Source organism: Leptopilina heterotoma, unplaced genomic scaffold, assembly GCF_015476425.1.
Source record: "Leptopilina heterotoma isolate Lh14 unplaced genomic scaffold, ASM1547642v1 Lhet_58, whole genome shotgun sequence".
Taxonomy (NCBI): Eukaryota; Metazoa; Arthropoda; class Insecta; order Hymenoptera; family Figitidae; genus Leptopilina; species Leptopilina heterotoma.
The window spans coordinates 2,726,867-2,749,392 of NW_025111131.1; the positions used below are offsets into that span (position 1 = coordinate 2,726,867).

At 25.6% G+C, this 22,526-nt stretch overlaps 3 protein-coding genes across 4 annotated transcripts in view; 2 read left to right on the top strand and 1 right to left on the bottom strand.

Moving 5' to 3' along the window:
- Positions 1–1,029: 1,029 nt before the first annotated feature.
- LOC122508865 (cleavage and polyadenylation specificity factor subunit 4) lies at positions 1,030–7,325 on the bottom strand. Its single transcript, XM_043622463.1, has 4 exons — positions 7,115–7,325; positions 4,348–4,551; positions 3,836–4,025; positions 1,030–2,062 (listed from the first exon to the last, which is right to left on the bottom strand). The coding sequence occupies exons 1-4, from the start codon at positions 7,215–7,217 to the stop codon at positions 1,693–1,695; spliced, it is 867 nt and encodes a 288-aa protein (XP_043478398.1). The 5' UTR covers positions 7,218–7,325; the 3' UTR covers positions 1,030–1,692.
- Positions 7,326–7,837: 512 nt separating this feature from the next.
- Positions 7,838–9,758, top strand: LOC122508846 (cytochrome c oxidase copper chaperone). Its single transcript, XM_043622425.1, has 2 exons — positions 7,838–8,111; positions 9,561–9,758. The coding sequence occupies exons 1-2, from the start codon at positions 8,008–8,010 to the stop codon at positions 9,643–9,645; spliced, it is 189 nt and encodes a 62-aa protein (XP_043478360.1). The 5' UTR covers positions 7,838–8,007; the 3' UTR covers positions 9,646–9,758.
- Positions 9,759–14,273: 4,515 nt separating this feature from the next.
- The window catches only part of LOC122508834 (zinc finger protein 184-like), a 28,882-nt gene continuing 20,629 nt past the window's right edge, over positions 14,274–22,526 (top strand). Inside the window, exons 1-3 of one of the 2 annotated variants that reach the window (XM_043622407.1) lie at positions 14,274–14,544; positions 20,638–20,890; positions 21,097–21,461. In XM_043622407.1, the coding sequence (XP_043478342.1) occupies positions 20,671–20,890; positions 21,097–21,461 (585 nt within the window). In that variant the 5' untranslated portion in view covers positions 14,274–14,544; positions 20,638–20,670. The remainder of the gene's footprint in view (positions 14,545–20,637; positions 20,891–21,096; positions 21,462–22,526) is intronic. The other variant, XM_043622406.1, reaches the window with a different exon arrangement.

Consider the following 22,526-nt stretch of genomic DNA (forward strand, 5'->3'; position numbering starts at 1 on the left):
CACTTTCGACATTCTTTATCCATGCTTTGTGTCATTTCTAAACAGATTTTTAAATGCGATTCAAAATCAGAATTTTTATTTATTTTTGTTTTATCCATAGACAATATTTGCAGCTTTCTTGATGTTTCTTCACAATTGGTGCATTTTTGCTCGGTGTGTCGCTTATCAAGTTCTGTAATAGTACCAATGCACTTCCATAACAATCTATAATTAATAATTATGTTTATTTTCAAAGTGCATTGATTGCGTCAAAAAGGCACATGTATTTTTTTTACATATATTTGGCTTTCGTTAATATTGACCGGATTACATTTACCTTCATTTTGAATTATTTCGACCTTTCTTTTTCGTAGTTGTCGTTTGTAAATGATTTCAATATTTGGACAGGGTTTTAAATATTTTCCTCTAGAACGGTTATTATTTTTCTCAGACAGAGGTGTGGTTTTTTCAAATTTCTTGTTAATAGTTATAAGTTTCGATTTATTAAACAAATTCAAAGCCAATAGGCTTCAGAATCTTCATTTTTGTGAGAAAGGTCTTTGCTTAAAAGTAAGTCTGGACATACTTTTTTGAAACCGTTTTCTTCAGCATTATCCTGACTTACATCTTCAACAATAGTTTCTATTTTTCTTTTATTATTTGAAACTTTATTTTTTTTCGCTTTAATACTCAATTTTTTGTCATTTGCCTTCTCATTTAACCCATACCAATTTTCTTGATATTTTAAGTGCTGAACATTATCATTTTTAGCTAACAAAAAAAATAATAGTTGGACAAACGAATGCCACATAGAAAAGTAAAAAATATTAACATGTCGGAGCCAACGATTAATACTAATCGTCATTATTTAAAAGATTTTCAATTTTAAAATATACTTATTGTATAATAGTCAACTTTTTCTTTCTTGGTTGGTTTTTAAATGAAATATTCTCTCACAAAATTTAGTAGACTCATTGACTTATCCTCATTGAGGAACATAAGTTCAGTTTTGACGTAACAGTAGCAACCCTGAAAAAATAGTACAAAAAATTCAGTCAAAATCTTTGAAATTTTTTATTATTAAAAAATATTTGGTGGTAGGTTTTTTCATCACCTAAGGAGTGTATACAGAGCATTTTAACCTAATCCCATTAAGTCACTGAAACAGCTTTAAAGAGTTAACATGGACTTCACCTTATAAAAACATCCAAATTTTGCCTAATCTAATATTCTTTTCACTTTTCTTAAGAAATAAGATATTTTGAAAAATAAAAAAACCAAAATGTTTTAACGACGATAAACTGATAAACCCTTTTGAAAGTAAATAAATTTTTCTTTTAATAACATGAATTTTGGAAAAAATTAAAATTTAAACCTATTTAATATTTTAAATCTATACATTTCTACTTAAATGGTAAACATATTCTTAATTCAAATTATACATATAAAAAACTAATTACAGGAGAACAAGTAAAACTAATAATAAGTTTCCTGCCTCTCAAAGTGATTTTTATAATATAGAAACTTGTATTAAAATTAATAGAGGAAAAACTATGAGAAAAAGTAAATTTGATGTTTATTTTATAAATTATCATTTTTCTAGTAAAACCTAGTAAAACCTTGATATAATTGTAAAATTAATTTTGGGGTTATTGTATGACAACATTTATAAATTAATGCTTAAATTACAATTTCATACAGCTATTTACAATTCTATCTCCTTTCTCCTGATCCAGCATTATTTCCAGAGTTTGCAGTTCCAGCGTGACTCAGAAAAGCTAGGTGACCCTTTGGACATTTGTTCGCGTAATGTCCTTTGGTACCGCATTTGTAACAAGTGACTTCCTCGAGGGGCTTTTGCGGACCCCTGGATGGTGGCATGTTACCATGCATAGGTCCATGGTGCTGAGGATAAAGCCCACCATCCATGTCTTGCCTCACTTGGGACTCGCGCATATCCGGTGGCATCTTATTGCAATATATCGCCTTGTGGCCAGTTTCACCGCAAAAGTGGCATGTTATCATTACCTTTTTGCCTTCTTTAGGCTGCATATCTTGTATTGCGGGTAATTCAAAGCGAGGGCTAAAAAAAGGATATTTATTACCACATACATAAAAGTCGAAATTTAAATATCAAACCTTTGTCTCTACATTGCTTAGAACTTGACAATTTTTTCATTATAAAAATCTCATTGAAATTGAATCCAGCGCCTTTGTAATGTCATAAAAATTTATATATTTTTAATTAATGTAATTAAATAACCAATCCTTAAGAGATTAACAAATTTTTTTAAGTCGCACGATTGTTTACTTTTAAGAGGACATATTAGAAATAATATCATTCAAATATTTGTTTTTAAGCATTTATTAATTTCATAAATTTTAAAGAAGTTTTAAGCAATGTGAAGACAACAGTTTATTAAAATCTGTCGCAAACAGGTACGACAGTTAATATATATATATATATAATATAAACGTAAACAGATTCAAAGGATTTTCAGGATCTCTTATTACGAATCTGATATCGATTTAATAATGAATGATTTAAAAAATCTCAGACTTCGCATTCGATAATTAATTTTAAAAAAGTAGCAATAAGTAGCTTTCAAACTAAAAAAAGTAGTAAAAAGTAACTATCGAAAAAACGACCAAAAAACTCGTTTTAGAAACTTCACAAAACTGACAAAAAGTCCATTCTATATTTTATTTTCCTGACTTTTTCCTAATTTTCATCAAAAATATTTACTTCCTTCTTATCCTACTAATAAATTGAATTCCTGCAACGAATTTTATTATTCATGAAAGAATTTAAATATTTATAAAAATAGCTTAATTCTTGACAAGAATTTTATAAAACTTTTTAAATAATTGATTTCTTTCGAACAATTTTATTAAAATCTTTGAAAATAATTGAATTATTGCGAAAATTTTTATTAAAATGTTTAAAAAGAAATGAATTTCTGTAAAAAATTTTGTTATTTTTGAAAATAATTGAATCTTATAAACATGGTTATAAACCGCTGCCAAGTTGTATATTTTTTTTTATTGACAATAATTGAAATTCTTCGATAAGACTTATTATGAAAATATGTAATTGAATTCTTGCTTAAAATTTTATAATAAAGTTTTTTAAACAATTGAATTTCCATGAAAAATGTTATTATTAGTGAAAGTAACTGAATTATTGTGAGGAATTGTATAAAAATTTTGTTAAATATTTAATTTTTTCGAAATTTGTTTGAAAATGCTATTCTAAATTAATTGAATTCCTGTAGAAATTTTATTATTCATGAAAATAATTGAATTTTGGATAAATTTTATCAATTTTTTTAAAGTAATTGAATTCTTTTACGAAATTTCATGAAAATACTAGATATTGAAAATAAGTGAATTTCGAAAATTTTTTGAAAATAATTGAATCGTTTTAAAGAATTTGATTATAATTTTTGAGAATAGTTTTTTGATTTCCAGTATTTGCGAATTTAAAGTATGTAGTGGAAATTCTCAAGAAAAACAAAAATAGTAGCTTTTAGTGGCTGAAATCTAAAAAAAAGTACCCATTTAGTAGTATAACGTAAAAAAAGTAGTAAATAGTAGGTTTTAGTAGATGAGTGCGAAGCCTGAAACCCTCATACATTAGTTTACATAAAAAACTGATCAACTTTTTAAAATCTTTCGCCATTTTCAGTGTTAAAAAACTAACAAAGAATGAAAGAATCTAAAAACCCTTGAGAAAGACAATGTTTAATGTCTTTTTGGATTGAGGCAATATTTTACGAATTCGTATAAAAAATTTGTTGAGAATCGAAAATAAAAACTATAGAAATAAACTCAATTAAAGCAATGAAGTACTTACTGCATGAATTTACAAGTTCCTCCATCAGAACAAAAACCGGCTAAATAAGCCATACAAAGAACTCTTCTCACATGCCGATGCCTACATAGTGGCCCATGTCTACAAAATCCTCTATCGTACCATGGACAATCTCGAACTTTTGTTTCCGGATCAATATGTAAAAACGGACATTCCTTATTGTGACATGCATCTGAAAATAAGGTTTAATTATTTAAGATAATATGAAACATAATAAAATTATATTAAAAATATTCCATCGCGGGGTTGATGAAGAGTGCGAAAAATTAATTTAATAATTGACTTTCGCAATTCGTCGATCACGGGTTCAACAGCGACTAGGCTTTCACGTGCCGGCCAAGGACACGGAAAGGTAATTGTTCTTTTTTAGTTTAAATATTTATTTCAATTTTGTTTAATATTAGTCTTTTCTTTTTTTGTTCACCGAATTTGTTTTTTTTTTGTTTTATTTAAATAAAGTGTGTATTGAAAAATGAACATTTAAAAATACTTACTAAACCGTGAGTAGAAATAGCATTCCGGCATTTTTGTCATATCATATTCATGCAAAAATTCGCATTGATCTCCTTTTTTACAAAGTCCACGCAACCAATGTTTACATACTATTGTCCTGTCTCCCCGAACATGTCTAAAGGGACAAGATGCACCTTTATTACAAGTTCCCCGTGGATAAAACTGACATACTGCTGCAATGGATTCTGAAATAGAGAAATTTACAATATTACTTATGTCATAAATGCAGGGTGTGAAGGGTTCTTTTCTTTCTGGATTCCAATTTTTCGGGTTTCGGTTTTCCAGTTTTTCATCAAATTTTGGGGAACACTTGGGGAATAATCATGCACCTCAGTGAAATTCTATAGATCTTTTTCAGTTGGGTTCAATAAACTCTATAAATATATGTTTTAAACACTTTTTGCGTCATTGAAATCAGACGTAATTATACAATAATTTTATGCTTAAAAAAATTATTTCAGGAAATTTATATTTTTTCTAATTAAAGTTTAGAAGAATTCTGAATTTTGCTGCTTTTTTTGTTTGCCTCGTAAAACTATGAAATTGTCAAGAATTCTAATACAAAACCTTCAATTTTTTCTATTTCTAACAATAATTTATTTTTAAATAACTTAATTCTTCAAGAACTATCATAAAATTATTACTTAGAAATTATTTCAATTCTTTTTAATATCTACTATTTTAATAACATTTTCCAAAAGAATTCAATTATTCAAACAAAATTTTTAAAAAAATTTCACAGGAATTTCAATTACCAATTTTTTATAAATTTCTTCGAACCAATTCAATTATTTTTAATTATTTAATGAAATTTCTCGAAAAAATTCAAATATATTCAGAGAAATAAAAAAAAAATAGTTCTAAGAAATTCAATTATTTTGAAAAATTTTAATCAAATTCTTTTAAAAATTATATTATTTAAAAAAATGTAAACAAAATTATTTACAAGATTTAGTTAATAAAATTTTTAATACAATTCTTCTTAAAAATTCAATTATTCCATTATTTTCACAAATAATCCATTTTTTATGCGAATTCAATTGTTTAAATAAATTTGAATAAAATTCTTCGCAAGAAATCAATTACTTTTAAAATTGTTTGCAAAAATCGTCGAAACAATTAAATTATTTTCGTAAAATATAAAATTCTTCGAAGTAATTCAATTATTTAAGAAATTTTAATAAAATTCTTTTCAAAAATAATCATTTTCACAGGAATTCAATTCTTTAAAAAAAATTTTTAATACAATTCGTTGCAAGAATTTAATTATTTTTATAAATAACAAAAGCTTATTGCAGACTTTCAAATATTTTTTATATAATTTTAAATAAAATGATGGAAAATTGCATTTATTCTTAAAATTTGTTTTTTAAATTCGCCGAAAGAATTCAATTATTTTTAAAAATTTTGATAAATTATTCAGACAAATTTAATTTTAAGAAATATTTAATTATTTAATCAATTATTTAATTTTGTATTTAAATAATTGAATTTTCAAAAAATTTTCTAATAAAAATTGATTAAATAATGAATTTTACTGAAAATTTTAAATTATAATTTGAATATTAAGAGCATTATAGCGTGAATTTTTAAAAATAATTGAATTTTGAAAAGGGTTCAAAATTAAAATGTTTGAAAATTTGAATTTATAGTTACAATATTCTTATGATATAAAATAATGATCTGTCATCTTAAATTTATCATAAAACACATAAAACATCTTCGACTCGGAGTGGTCGGTTTCTTCGTGTTTTATAATAATATTCTCATAAGTTATTGAATTTCAGAAGGTTTGTATTTGAGAATCTTAATTCCTATAGAAAAATAATTCTGCTTTCCGTTGTTCTGGTCGACCAATGACTGCTGAGGCGTTATTCATATAATCTTTTGAAAACTGTCACTCTTTTTGTTGGTGATTGAATTTAAAGCGTTTGCTACATAGAGATATGAATAGATTCATATAAATATTCAAAATCGGTCAAAAATTGACCGAGTTTTAAAAGAATGAAATAAATTCAATGTAAAATTCAATTAGTTAAAGTCTTACAATTTTAGATATTTTGAAAATTCCTTTTACATATAGTTAACTCTTATATTAAACTATAATTTTCCCAAGTTTCGTCAAATTTTAAGAACCACTTGCAGATTGTGATATTTCTGAGAGTCACCCATAAAATAAAATCTTATTCCTGGCATCAAGAATTAATAAATTAATTAATGAATAGTTCTTCTAACGTTAATGCTTCCTCCACGAGGAAGCAAAATTTTTTACTGATTGTAAAGAGGAAGCAAAATGTTCATGTAATGAACATTTAAATTTACTATTTGTTTAAAATCAAAGTTTCCTTTTTTTATGAAAACTTTCCATGGTTTTTGAAAAAGTATTTAAGATAAAAAAGAAAATTCAAGGATAATCTATTTACATCTTGCCAGTTCTTGAGAAATGTTAAGAAATATGTTGGTAAACATTGTTGCGATCAATGCAATATTAATCGATATTCTCATCATTCAATTTATTATTTTAGACATAAAGAAACAAATTCATGTTGATTATATGAACGATTCTGTAGAAAATAAATTCCTAATTAGTAATTTTATATAAAAAAAAAATTAGACTAGTTTTTTTTGTTAATTTTAGAAAATATTTACTTTAAATTACAAGTTCTTTTTGAAATTACAAAAAATGAATAGCAAAATATAAAAATGAGCATAACCTTAAATTTTTTTGATTAAAGAGAGAATACTTACTATCCATTCCTGTGAATGGTAGAGGAAGAGCTCCATATTGTTCGTCTAATGCTATTTCAATATCAAATCGCATATGATCAACACTTGCAACTATACACTCCATTTTATACACATAAAAAAAAATTAAACATTAAAACAACAAATAAATTCCAAATATTTGATACAATGTATACTTTCACCGGTATACTTCCTGGAATAGTGTGTATATGCTTACACAAGATTAGAAACTCTATTCCTTCTTTGATGTTCTCTCTATAAAGGCCTTTCTACAAATCCTAGAGCATATAGCCAGCCCAACGCAGAATAAAAAAGTAACGTGAACGTAAGCATGCGATAGAAAAGGACAAACCTACTTCTGTCTTTTTCTATCTCATGCTTGCGTTCGCTTCCCGTTTTATTCTGCTTAGGCCTTATTTCGCAAATGCCTTGTGGTGGTTTCTATGGCAACCAATGCTAAAAATTAAGGGTACGTTTACACATTCGGTAAAAATTTCCAGAACGGGAAATTTACATTGGAGTAAGAGAGACAGATATACAGTCTGTCTCTCACAAAGCTTAAGCTGTGTCAACAATAGCACCTTGAACGTAACGTAAACGTAATTAGAAAAGGACACAAATATATCACTGTCATTTTCTAACCCATGCATTTTGTTCGCGAAGCAGCTGTGCTTAGGCCTTAATAAAACATATGTTTTATGATTGTTACTGTGCCTTGGCCTTAACAATAGTAATCGTCGCTGTATGCAAGCGCACCTTTAGCAACAGAAATATACATGATTATATTTGAATATCCGAGAATTCAGGAGTCACAAGAAACAGTTTACGTTTAATTACTTTAAGGAAAAACAATAATTATCATACATAGAAAACAATTTTGTTAATTCGAATAAAATATGGGAGGTTCACCAACAAAAGTAGAATCAACAAACACAGACAAAGACAAGAAATTAAAGCCTTGTTGTGCTTGTCCAGAAACAAAGAGGATTCGAGATACATGGTAATTTTTACTCTAAACATTTTATTATAATTTTTATCTGATGATTGCTTTTTGATTTCTCAGCAGCAGCAAATAATAATTGTTTAAAAATAATAGTCAAACATTTGTGTCATTTACCTTTTCAATGTTTTAAAGGTTATGTCAATATTTAGAAAAATGTACATTTAAAAAACTCAAAAATAATTTATCAGTAAATCCTTTTACAACTAATGAACATAATATTTACCTTAATTAAGAACTATTATCATTATAAGAATCAACTCAACATTTTCTATGAATAGAGAAACATTTCTAAGCTCTTTTCTTTTTTAGGAGCACGTGTGACATTTCCTAAAAGATAATTTTTTTTTCCTTCTTTTTAAGATTTTACATTACTTTAAACCCACTGATAGTTCAAATAAAGAAATAGTTATTTATTTTCTTCAAAATAATCATAAATTCAGGAATCACCAATTCACCTTGATGCAATAATATATAAAAATTTTGTTACTAAATTAAATTTATGAATCCAAATTTACTCTCTAAATAAGAATTCGTAAAAATATTTACTAAGTTGAATTAGTGACTGACTTTCTGCTGTTGAATTTGTAAATTTTACTAATAAATTGTCATTTTTATTAATTCAAATTTAAAAAGTAGTTACAATCTAATAAAATTTTAGTCGAATCAAAATTTTCTCAATCCAAATTTTAAACTCTTAAAGCTTTAAGTGTTGATAGAAAGTTACAATATTGATTAATATTGCAATACATTATTTAATTTACAAGGTAATTTGTTTTATATAACATTTTTTACTTAAAAAATTTTTATTGACGTAGAAGTGATAATATTTAAATATTTATTTTTAAAAATTATTAATATTTATTATTTTTATAAAAAATTATGAATATTTTGAATTCTTTTAGAGGTTTTTGGTATTTTTCATAATATTGTAACATGGTTTAAACAATATTATTGAAATATTTTATTTTAAGCATTTATGAGTTTTGGAAATTTTAAGTATTATAAAGACAAAGTTCTGTACAATGCATAAAATTTATTTATTGAATTTGATAAAAAATTTTAAGTTATAAACTTTTAAAATTTTGACTTTTTTGAAAATTACCCATTAAGTAACAGATATAAATACATATAAGTACATTTTGGAAACAATAACATTGAAATATTTGTATTTAATCATTTATAAATTTAATAAACTTTAAACAAGTTTTTAGCAATGTAAAGGGTAGGCATTAAAACTCTGCGATGATTGGTATGAAAGCCAGTTACTAATTATAATATAATATCAACAAGCTTTTAAAAATCAGATAGAAAATTTTGTGTAATTTGATATTTTTTTACCACTAATAGAAATTCAACAATTATAATTTGTTATCTATAATAATTCTTAACAATTACTTATTTAAAAATGCTAAAAGTGAATAATGTAAATGTGTATTTGATTTTCAGTATTATCGAAAAAGGTGAAGCTGAGTGTGGTCATCTTATAGAAGCTCACAAGGCGTGTATGCGGCATTTGGGATTTAATATATAAGAGAGTTAGATAATCTTAACTAAGTAAATTAATTTTTTTGCTTTCTATGTGTGATTTTAATCAAACATGTAATTATTAATATGTAATTAATAAATCTACTGTTACCTTGGCAACATGATTTTTTTCTTGATTGTTTTCTTAAATTAAAATTTTTATCTGTCAATAAAACTATGTGATAAAGTTTCATAAAATTATTATCAAAATAAAAGTTAGTCCAATGTCATAATTTTGCATTTTAATAAAAATTTCAATTTTTTGTCAATAAGAAACATTTATTAAATTTGTGGTTATATATTACACTAAAATCATTTATTATTGAAAAAAAATTATAATTTTTATTCAATTTCACAGCTTTTCATCAAGTTTGATCGGTTAAAGTCAGTGCAAGATTTTCAACACTAAGGACCTGTTTTCAGACACTTTTCTAAATGACTGAAGACATGGCACTTATTTGAACATATTTTCGCAAAAATATGTTGATTAACCTTTTAAAAAAAACAAAAATAAAGGTTTTTCAAAAACGACCCAACCGATTTTCTTCATTTTAGGCCCAAAATCATCAGGAGACATCCTAGAAACAAAATAGAAAAATAACCGAACACTTTAAAGTGTTTATAATCATAAAAACGACATCTATCGGCGGCCACGATCCTAACTCATTGACCGATCGCGATCTAAAAAAAATGACATTTTCAAACTTTTTTAAAATTATTCAAAAACATCAATAACTTCTTTTTCAAATAAATATTTTATTATTATTATTATTATTATTATTATTTTTCCATAAGAATGAAGATTTTCAAAAATTTATTGAATAATTGAATGTTTTTTAAAATTTAATTAATTAATAAATAATTTTATCAACCAATTTTTAAATAATTGAATTCTTTTGACGAATTGTAATAAAATTGTTAAGAATAAAATTTACATTTTTCGAGGAATTCGATTAAAATTGTACTAAAAATAATTAAAATTCTGCGATGAGCTTTATTATTTATGAAAATAATTGAATTCCTGAAACAAATTTATTATTTATAAAAATAATTGAATTCATAAAAAAATTATTATGTATAAAAATAATTAAATGTTTGCGTACAATTTTATTAAAAAATTTTTTGAATAATTGAATTCTTTGGGGAAATTTATTAAAATAGTAATAGATATTGAAAATCATTGAAATGAGAAAATTTTTTAAAAATAATTGAATTTTGTAGAAGAATTTTGTTACATTTATAATGATAATTGTGATTTTAACGATAATTTTTTTTAAATTTTAAACATAATTGAACTTTGTAAAAAGAGTTTTATTACTTTTGAAAATAATTGAATTTCTGCAATGATTTGAAACTTCTCCAAAATTCAATTTTTTAACATGTTTTTAACTAAAATTCCTCGATAAATTTATTATTTTTAATAATCTATTAAATATATAAGTATATTAAAAAATTTAACTAATTTCAGAATTATTTAAATTTTGAAAATTTCTGCAAAAATTTAAATTCTTTAGAATTTCTAATAAAATTCATTAAAAATTGAAATTTTATAAAATTTGAAATTAAAATCTTGTCAAGTTCATCTATTTATGAAAATTGTAAATAAAACTATTTTAAAATTCAATTAATTTTGAAATGTGGAGTAGAACGGGGTGATTTAGCCACATTTTTACATTTTAATTTATAAAATCTGAATTTAAAATTTTTTTCTCAAATTTCTAATTGGCATTGAAAGTTTAGTTATTAAGCTTGAATATTCTTGACGGAAATATTTTTTATCCCATGAAAGGACTAAGTTATAAGAGTTTTACGAAACCTCTGCAAATGGCTTTTTGTACCAGCTGGTGGGAGGAGAATGCCACCTCGCGATTTTATCAAAATATGTTATTAATTTTGGTATTTTTATAGTTTTCCTTTATTTACATGACAAATAATCTTATTTTTAAAATATTTTAATAAAATTTAAAGAGCTTTTATCAAGGAAAATTGAATATTATGTTAAGTTTACCTGTTTTCGATTTACACTGCCAAGTTTTTGTACCTTTTTTTAATAAGTCTTCCTTAAATTTCACCACAGATGCCATATTTTGTTGCAACCGTTTTTTCGATGTTTATTTTTTAACGCACTTTATACTATTTTTTCGTCGTGTTTAATTAATTTTATTAAGTAAACACGCGAAAATTTTGTAAAATTAGAAGGTTAGTTTAAGTAGAAAACAAATGAATTTCACATAATATTCAATGGATTTTTGTCCCTGGCTTTTTCACCCCCAAGACTAGTTTTTCTAAAAGCTAAAATAAATTTTAAATTCAGTTCAATTTCCAAAAATTAACATTGTATACGTTATTTGAGTAGTTTTCTCCTTATGTACAAACATTTACTTTTATTACCCGTTCACTTAAACAGGTTGTAATATGTTCGAAAAGTTCATCGAAATATTATACGCAGAGCAACTCAAAAATTAAAATTACAATAAAAATTATATTAATTTAGGTACAACATCCAAGCTAGTATCAAAAGTTGCGTATTAACTGATAGTATTTATATTCTAAATAGCTGATAAATCGGTTTAATAGTTTTCAAATAAAAGTCAAATGGCTTTTTTGCACCATGACTATTTCACCCCGTTCTACTCTATAAATAAAATTATTCATTAAATAATTTCTAAGTAATAATGTTATGACTGTTGTTCTAGAATTAAGATATTTAAAAAGAAATTATTTTAAAAAATAGAAAAAAAATATTGAATTATTTTAAAGTTAATGTATTGAAAATCATCGAATTGTTGCAAAGAATTTTATCAAAAAATTTGATAATAGAATTCCTTCAAAAAAATTTATTATTTAGGAAAATAACTGAATTGGGAGCGTTCACAAATAATGTCACGTTTTTGGGGGAAGGGGGGGGGTCTCTACTAAACGTGACACAATGTATTTTTACATATGAATTTGCGTGACAGGGGGAGGGTGGGTCTAAAATCCCGAAAAATTGCGTGACATCATTTATGAACGCTCCCATTCTCGCGAAGAATTTTATTAAAATTTTTAAAAATCCTAATAAAATTCTTTTGAAGAATTTCTTTGAATTTTTTTAAACTAATGGAGTTTTTTTTAATAATTTTAATTGAAAATTTTGAAAGCAATTGAATTTTATGAAGAATTTTTTTTAAATTGAATTGAAAATAATTGAATTGCTCCAAAGAATTTATTAAAATTTTAGAAAGTAAATGAATTTTATGTTAATATTTGAAAATATAAATTCTTTCGAGGAATTCAATTAAAATTGATTTGAAAAAAGTTTAATTTCTGCAAAGGATTTTACTATATTTATAAAAATAATTGAATTATTCCGGAGAATTTTACTATTTATAAAAGTAATTGAAATGTTTCGAAGAATTTATTAAAATTTTGAGAAATAATTAAATTGTTATGAAAGATTTTACAGAAATATTTAAAAATAATAAATTTTTTTCGAGAAATTCAATTTAAGTTATTTTGAAAATAATTGAATTTCTTTAAAGAATTTTATTAAAATTAAAATTAAAATTAATTTTTATTATAACATTAATGAATTCATCACAAGAATTTTATTATTTTTTGAAAATAATTGAATTCTTTCAATTTTTTTGACGAATATTTTTAAGAATTGCATTGAAAGTAATTTAATTTTTATATAGAATTTTTTAAAAATATTTTGAGAATAATTGAATTATTTTTAGAGAATTTTAAATTCTTGTTGAAATTGAATTTTATGGAAATTTTTGAAAATATTTAATTTCTTTTGTGTAATTTTATTTAAATTGGATTAAAAATTATTTAATTTCTGTAAAGAATTTTAGTATTTATAAAAATAGTTGAATTGTTTCGAATAATTTTTTAAATTTTAGGAAATAATTGAAATTTATGAAAATATTTGAATTCATCCGAGGAATTCAATTTTGTAAAATTATTATATTTTGAAAATAATTGAATTCCTGCAAAGAATTTTACTATTTATAAAATTAATTGAATTCTTGGGAAGAATTACACTATTTATAAAAATAATTGAATTTTTTCGAAGGATTTATTAAAATTTTAGAAAAAATTGCATGTTTTCGAAATGTGTGTTAAATTTTTTTTAAAAATTGAATTCTTCCGAGGAATTCAATTAAAATGTTTTTTAAAATAATTGAATTTAATAAAATTCTCTTATGATTTATTTTATAAAATTATAAATTAGCTAATTTTATAGAATAAATTACGATTTATAGAAGTGTAATATTGCAAAAACAGAGAATAGATGAAATAAGCAACCTTATAAAATTGTTACATAATTTTTACGCGATTATTATTTAAATAATAATTTTTCCCCATCGCTAAATTGTATTGCATAAATCTATACTCTTGAAAAAATTTAAAATACCCTCGTGATATTATGTTGTGTGACATAATGAAGGTATTATTTAAAAATATTGTTAATTTATTCTGTTTTTGATAAAATAATGTTAAAAATGTAGAAGAATGTTTGCTTATTAATTTTGACGCTTGTCTATCATATCAGGATTGTTTAAATGACAGGGCGAGCTTTAGGTGTTAGGATCGAAAGTAATGGTGTAGCTGGAGTGTACGGCAGGGGGAGAGACGCCCCCCGGTGGGGCTAGGTCGAAGTGTACACAGTCCCCCACTGATATCAGTCGAGCCTTGTACGAGGGAGATATAGCTTGTGCCCCTTACACATTTACTTATTAATCACTATTCCGCCGTTCAATACATTTTTACAGTGCCCCCTTTCAGCGATATTTTATTATCGGTCTTTTATTTACTCACATAATGTTTTAGTATCCTGTCACTGTACGTCTCAGTAGGCTGTGTGTGTTAAAATAGGTTAAATAAGGAGAAGTCAAATTTACTAATAAACAACGCTGAGGTAAGCTACAATCATATTCTGTTTACTTTTTATAAAACAAATTTCAAAATTATTCCTAAATTCAAGTTATCTTATGTAATCTGGTACATATTTATTTTTAAAGTTTCGATACAAATGCACAACATTATACATAAATGTTGCTGTGTAAGTTTTATAAATAGATGAGATGAGTTTGTCAGAAATATAATCTAAATTAAATTTTTTTAAAACTCCTACTACATTTACAAATAATTAATTTACCAGAAAAAGTTAGTTTAATTATTTTTTTATTAGACTACAAACGATTCACTTCAGTTTAATAAACATTATCTTTAATTCTAATAATAAATATTTTGAAAAATTTTTAATTTTATAAAATAAATATTAATCAAAAATAATAAATATTGATAAATGAGAAATTTATAATATTAAATATAGATTAGAAAAATTAAAATATAATTACTTTCCAAAATTAGATATATATATTTTCTCAAGTTGATATGTATTACACTTTATGCTGTACTCTGGTGACAAATATTATTTAAACAGAAACTATTCATAACTGCATTCTTCTGTTGTAACTTGTAACAGATACCGGTATTGGTTATGAAGGAACACACGCGAAACTTGGAAATATTTTGATTAGATATATTATGAAGAATCAATATAATTACTTTGTATTGAGTTTTTTTTAAATTAACTATAATTTTAAGTTTAACAAATTAATATATCACTTTTTAAATATATTCTAATTAAGCGTAATCATATTAGATTTTAGAGTAACATAAATTATTAGATTTTGTGTTATTCATCTAATACGAATAGAAGTGTTTTTAATAGCGTTAATAAGGTAATTTTATATTTTAAAAAAATAAATATCATTTTTGTAAATCATTGTGATTTCAAACAAAAAGTTTAACTGGTATTTAAGCAACAAAAACTTCTTTTGTTGTGACAATCAAATTTTAGTTGTCACAACCAAACTTTAGCTGACACAATCAAAGACTTTTTTATTTCATTGTATCAACCGTGGTTCGTGGTTGGTTACTTTAAATATCAACTAGAATTTTTTTGGCGAAGTTCTAATGCATATTAAAAATTATAAAACGTAAATCGAAAACTTTCCATGAGGGTAAGAGAATATATTTATCCTTTTCTCCTTTCTAAAAAAATAGAAAAAGCTCGAATTGAAAAAAGTCGAACTCGAAAAGTATCGAAATAAGAAATAAGCATAAAGAATAAAAAAGAACATAGAAAGCACACCTCACACTCTAAATGGAAACGAAATAAATGGAGCTGTCTTATCTTATCTCAAGAAAAAATTATAAACCTCTGTGTTACAATAAATTAGGTGCATTTTAATTAACAACATATAAAAATATAAATAAACAATTAATTTTTTAATAAGAAAAGATTAATTTAATGTAACAAAAATATTAATAAATTATACAATTTTTACCACTGTGTGACGCTACGTGTATGCGTATAGGCTTACCATAACATGTAATTGAATAGAAAAATATTTTGAAAATGTCAGTTCGAAGTGAATTAAATTTATTATTGGACGCGTGATTATAATATATAAGGCTATTCAAGTTGGGTGGGGGAAAATTCAAGATGGATGCTAACTGGTGCACAAACATTGTATAGAAAGTGTATGGGATAGAGTCTCATTTTTTAAATATCTCGCTTAAACGAAATTTTTAACCATAAGTTTATTAGGATTTTATGTTTCATTTTTAAAGAACTATTTTTTGCAATAATAAAAATCGATTTTATTTTTTTATTGATTTTATTATTGCAAAAAATAGTTCTTTAAAAATGAAACATAAAATCCTAATAAACTTATGGTTAAAAATTTCGTTTAAGCGAGATATTTAAAAAATTAGACTCTATCCCATACACTTTCTGTACAATGTTTGTGCACCAGTTAGCATCCATCTTGAATTTTCCCCCACCCAACTTGAATAGCCTTATTATAATAATTACTAATAGTGGATGTTTATTTAATTACAATTTTTTAACGTTTTGAATTTTTCGTATCTAATTTTATTATTCTTTAAGCTTCTTAAAAAAATTAAAACTAAATTTTTCATTTTTCACTATATAATTTAATAGTAATACCTTTTTTGGCTTTAAAAAAGTTTCATCAAATATAGAAAAAATCAATTAAGAATGAAAACAATTCTTTTGGTTATATAAATTGTTTGATTAAAAATCCAAAATAATATTTATTTAACGTGATTATTTAAGGCTTCGTCCATAAATTACGTCACACTTTTTAGGGGGGAGGGGGTCTATGAAAATGTGACTAATTGTGACAAAGGGGGGGTGGGGACCTTTTATTTTGTTATGTCACACTTTATACTCTATTTCTTATAATGAGAAAATTGTAATAAATAAAAATATCAAATATATTTCTTGTTTTTAAAATATTAAAGAATGTACTAATTATATAAGTATAACTTTATTGTTGGGTGTACTTCCGAATAAGGGGGACCTCCGATTTTAATAAAACTTGGTATACCAACGTATTTTGATGCGCTGATTACGAAAATGATAATGAAAATTGGCGCAAATTTGATGTTCATGGTGTAAACCATAAAAAAACCATAAAATTGTGATTTTCTTGCGAATAATTCGTAAAAAAACGAAGGATATTATACTTCCGAAAAGCGCATACCTCCGATATTAATGAAAGTTGGTATACTTACGTAATTTTGTGCCCTGATTACGAAAATCATAGTGAAAATTGGCGACTAGATCATCTTCATGGTAAAAACCATAAAAAACACCATAAAATTGTGGTTTTTTGCGTTTAACGCAAAAATGCGTGGATGCCTCCTTCCTTCTCGAATTAAAAGCAGAAAAAAAATTTACAAATATTTTTAAACACAAAAAATTATGGAGGAGGGAGTCATCCACCTTGGGTTTTTCAGAATTAAATAGAAAACAAAAAATATCACAATTATCTCTCCAATCAATTAAATTTTGATAAAAAGAAAATTTCCAACCGAAGGTGAATGACTTCTTTCTCCTCCATATAAGAGCAGAGAAAAATTTACAAATATTTTTAAACACAAAAAAATATGATTAATCCAATCCAGCGAATTATACGCAAGAAAATCACAATTTTATGGTTTTTTTTATAGTTTTCACCATGAACATCAAATTTGCGCCAATTTTCATTATCATTTTTGTAATCAGCGCATCAAAATACGTTGGTATACCAATTTTTATTGAAATCGGAGGTCCCCCTTATTCGAAAGTAATCCACTTTATTTATGTAAAATTAGATATTGACAGCGATTCATTTTGGAAAAATTTATTAAAGGGGGGTTTACGAATTGTGACGTAATTTAGAGGGAGGGGGTTCCTTCAGATGTTACGCAGTGTGACAAAGGGGGGGAGGGGGTCAAAAATGGGCTAAAAACGTGTGACGTAATTTATGGACGAAGCCTTATTATATTATGTTTACAAACTTTATGTCAAATTTAAAAATATTAATTGTATTTTCAATAATACAGTGTTTTAAGTCGGTTGTTCAATAATAAAAAAATCATTTATAAAGATTTAAGATCTATATCTAGAAAAAAAATTATAATTTTTTTTTTTGGAATTAAATTGCTCATAATTTATTATTGTACAAAATTATGGTTATGTGGATTCTAAAATTTAAAAAATTTATATGACTAAAAACAATCCATTTTTTTCATTTTGATAGTTGTTATTAGTAAATTACTAAAAAATGTTTACGTTTCATTTTTAAAAATTAGATGGCTGATAAAAAGTTTTTGATAGTTTTTTAAAAAATAATAAGGAGAAAGAAGGTGTCAATTTAACTTCTCAAAATTATGAGCCTGTTTTTAAAAAACCAATTCTTATGAAAGATCTCATTTAAGTATTATTAACAATTACATTTCATTATGTAAATAAAACTTTCTAATGTAAAATATCGACAAAAAAGCTATTATATTTTCATGTTTTATGTTTATAAATGAAAATTTAAAAAAAATTTTGTGAATTCCTATCCCAGTAAACGAAAACTAATTGAAATGAATTAAAAAGAATTCACAAAGAGCTTTCGTGAATCCCGCTTTGTGACAAATACGAATTGGAGCCATGATGCAATTTTCCTGAATTCGTGAAACTGTATTGAACTTCCGAACCTTCTATCCGTACCAATTCACTGGACAAGTTTTGAGCCTTTAATTTTTTTCAATTCGTTAGCACGAATTCAATGCATTCCTTGGCCATTTCTTTCGAATGCGAATTCGTTTGGACAAATTGGTACATATTGAATTAAATTCAATTGAATATACAAAGAGCTTGAGTGAATCCCGCTTTGTGACAAATACGAATTGGAGCCTACCAAAAATGTTAATTCGTTTCAATTCATTTGAATTAGTTTTTTTTTACTGGGATTTTTAGTATTTTTTTCTTTCAATTTTTTGGACAACAACATATATATTCACTTAATTTTCTTACTTACACTGAGAGAAATGGATAGTCAGATTTTGATGTTAAAAAGATGATGTTACACGATACTATCATTATGCTACTGCCAACCATCACAGATGCTAAAAAAATATAGTTTTGAGTAAACTTCAGGAAAAATTACAAGTACACTGAAAAAAAAGTTCTGGTTGGAATTACCAGAAAACCTGTTTTTAACTAGAATTTCGTGTTAAATATGCCCTAACTAGATTTTTCTGCTTAGGTTAAACAGAATTCTAATTAATTTAACCAGAATTCTGGTTGTTTTAACTGGAATATCGTGTTAAATATACCCTAACCAGAACTTTTTTTTCAGTGTAATTCCCATATGAAATTTCAGTCGATTACCCAGTGAGAAATAGCCGTATAGACTATTTTTATTTTTTTATTGGACCGAATAATCGGTCCAATATCGGCCCAATATTGGTTGCCGTGTTGGACGCGGATTAACTCCCAATATTGGACCAATATGGGCCATTCAGCTGATATTTTAAAATTCGATTCATGAAGTAAAAGATTAGCGAAATTGCTCTTATTTTTAAAATTCTGACCGCTCTGATATAAATTGTGTTCTAGTTCCGTATTACTCGGGAAATATATTACAACTGTGAAAACTGTGGCCTGGTCATTGTTCCAAATGGAATCTTTGCGCGGCATTTTTAAGTACAAACTTGTAGTTCTCAACAAAATCAAATATAATGAGAAATTTATTAGTTTTTAAATACATTTGCAAAATTTTGAAGAACAATGCCTGCTGTTGATTGAAAAAGTCATGATGTTTCCATTTGAGTAATTCGTCACAAAGTTCATTGGCCAAATCTGCTGCATTCATACATAAAGTCTTCAAATTACACCTGTTAGTTTGTATCCAAGAATCATCTTTGAGTTCCTCTACATTGTCTTCCTCTAAACATTGAATGAGATTATCTTTGATGTTTTCTTTACCAGGACATTTTCTAGAATTTCACACTACTTTAACGATGCTTCAGCAAATGTGAGATTGAAACGGATTCTTCACACTCAAAATGCACAGCGTCACGTCGATTATAACTTGTCAGCAATTTCTATGATTTAGTGCTATTATGATTATGTGTGTTCTCCGCATATTACCTACAGGTGGCAATTAAAATAGTATATTAAGCAACAAGAAGATAAAGGCAGCCATTTCTTTACGGTGATTTTTGTGACACGAGTGGAGGTCTCGGGGCGCCCTCGACGATCGGCGTTTCAGTGTATTTTTTAAAATAATAAAAGTTTATTTTTTAATCCTTTTAAAAAATAGCTTTCGATAAATAAAGAATAATTTGCCATTACACTATGGTTCAAAAATAAATCTTTAACAATTTTTTGTAACTAAGATAATGGATGAACCATGAACCACAACTTTACACCACAGAAAGATTGCTAAATTGCAATGAAACCAATAAAAAGAAAACATTCAAACTTTTCGTGTGAAATTTCAATCTTTTCGGTGTAAACTTGTGGTTTGCGCTTTAATCACTTATTTGTAGTCAATTTTCTGTAGGTAAAAGTCGATATTTGACCTAAATTTAAAATCAATTTTTGCAACTTCAACCTCATGAACAGCTATTTGATTCTTCTCTGTTTTTACTTCAGGTATCTACAAGGCTTTTATAGATATCCAGAATCATGGTGGAGAAAACTTTTAACTTGACGTGGAATAATCATTTGGCAAATTTATCAGGATTATTTGAAGAGCTCTATAAAAATGGAATACTCACAGACACAACACTAGCTTGTCAAAATGGCATATTAAAAGCACATAAGCTTGTCTTAGCAGCATGTAGCCCTTATTTTGAAAGAGTTTTTAAAGAACATTATGGAGACCAACCCATACTTATATTAAAAGGTAAACATTAATTTACAACCAGATTTATTTTTTAAACTACTTACTTCACTTTCCATATCCATTATTATATTATAAAAAATCAACTGTTTAAATATATCTTAGAAATTTAAAATATTGCTTCACATAACCACAATTTCTGTGAAATATTATTTCAAAACTTAATATAATGATCTTTTTTCGAATAAATAAGTTCCTATTTAATGTAGGTGTACCAATGGAAGAGATGGAATGTCTTCTACATTTTATGTATCGAGGTTCTATTGATGTAACTGAAGAAAATTTACCCTCTTTAATCAGTATAGCCACGGAATTAGAAATACGAGGTTTATCGGCTGATCATCAAAGCGAAATATCTAATGCTTATTTCAATATGAAACAAGATAATTCAAAGAGTCAAAAATTAAACTATACACAAGACGCAACTTCAAATAGTAATATTTTAAGATCTGAAGACTCAAATTCTATCGAACATGTTAAGGTTGAAGAAGTAGAAGTAGAAGATGACCCAATGATTATGGATACTCCTGAAGATAATTTTGATGCTTCTTTACCACTAACTAACAAATGTTTGGTAAGTAAAATATCAATTCTTTTTACCAATACGCAATAAGAGAAATTTTACTAAGTATTTACATTTTTAATAGTTCAGGAACCGCTCTTTTAAGTAGTGCAGCATAAAATACTGTTAATTTATAAATAATCAAGTTTCAGATAGTTAATAAAATCATGAATTTTAAAGGTTTTTTTCATACTTTTTTTTTAGATATTTTACGCAGTTAATATGCTTTTCAATTAATATAATATATATTATATTATTTAATACAATTTGATTATATTTTGAGGACTTGTGTTACATAGTTTTAAATAATTTTTTTTAGTGTTTAACAGGTTACGCAGTCATACAAAACCCATTTTACAACAACTCGGTAAAAATTATTAAAAATTTAAAAATAAATACTATTTTTTATATTAAATATACTTATTTGCTAAATTCATCAAAATAAACAAAAATTATCTGAACATGACTCACCAAAACAGTGTGGCGAACTTCGCAAGACTTTGATATTTTTGAAAATTAAATAAATGAGGATAAGGGTTCGGGTTACGACAGTCGACACAAGGGTTAATGAACGAAATCTTCTCGTATCAAAAGTTGATTTTACCTATAGTTTTAATTAAATGAGCAGTTGCAATTCAATTGATAGACGAGAGCAATAGATGATATGGAGAAGATTGAGCGAACTTACAAAATGATGATCATTGAATAGCAGCGCAAATGTTCTCCTATAAATGATATTCTTAGTGATGGGAACAAAGACACAATAAAACAAAAATAATTAAAAAGTAAATATTTAATTGTATAATTGAACGAACTTACCTTGTGAAGTTCAATTGAAATTGTATTTCGCGCCTCCTCCTCTAGATCAACTCGTAGTCCCCCTACTCCATGCCAAAGTTACCACAATTTTAAAGTATAAAAGTAAAAATCTGCGCACATCGCACTGCTGTGAGAATTTATTTTTATTTTTTTAAAGTTTGCCGTAATTAATATAATAGGGAAATATCTGAGGAATCAGATAATGGTTTAATATTTCATCACTAAGGATGGGATTGATCTATTCGGAGGAGGCGCTCA

What these genes read in the sequence shown, in the direction of transcription:
- LOC122508846 (XM_043622425.1), top strand. Translation starts at nt 8,008, where the DNA reads ATGGGAGGTTCACCAACAAAAGTAGAATCAACAAACACAGACAAAGAC. An exon ending in AAGAGGATTCGAGATACATG is followed by an intron (nt 8,112 to 9,560) that starts GTAATTTTTACT and finishes TTTGATTTTCAG; the next exon opens with TATTATCGAAAAAGGTGAAG.
- LOC122508865 (XM_043622463.1), bottom strand. Translation starts at nt 7,217, where the DNA reads ATGGAGTGTATAGTTGCAAGTGTTGATCATATGCGATTTGATATTGAA. An exon ending in ACCATTCACAGGAATGGATA is followed by an intron (nt 4,552 to 7,114) that starts GTAAGTATTCTC and finishes TCTCTATTTCAG; the next exon opens with AATCCATTGCAGCAGTATGT. An exon ending in GGAACTTGTAAATTCATGCA is followed by an intron (nt 2,063 to 3,835) that starts GTAAGTACTTCA and finishes TCCTTTTTTTAG; the next exon opens with CCCTCGCTTTGAATTACCCG.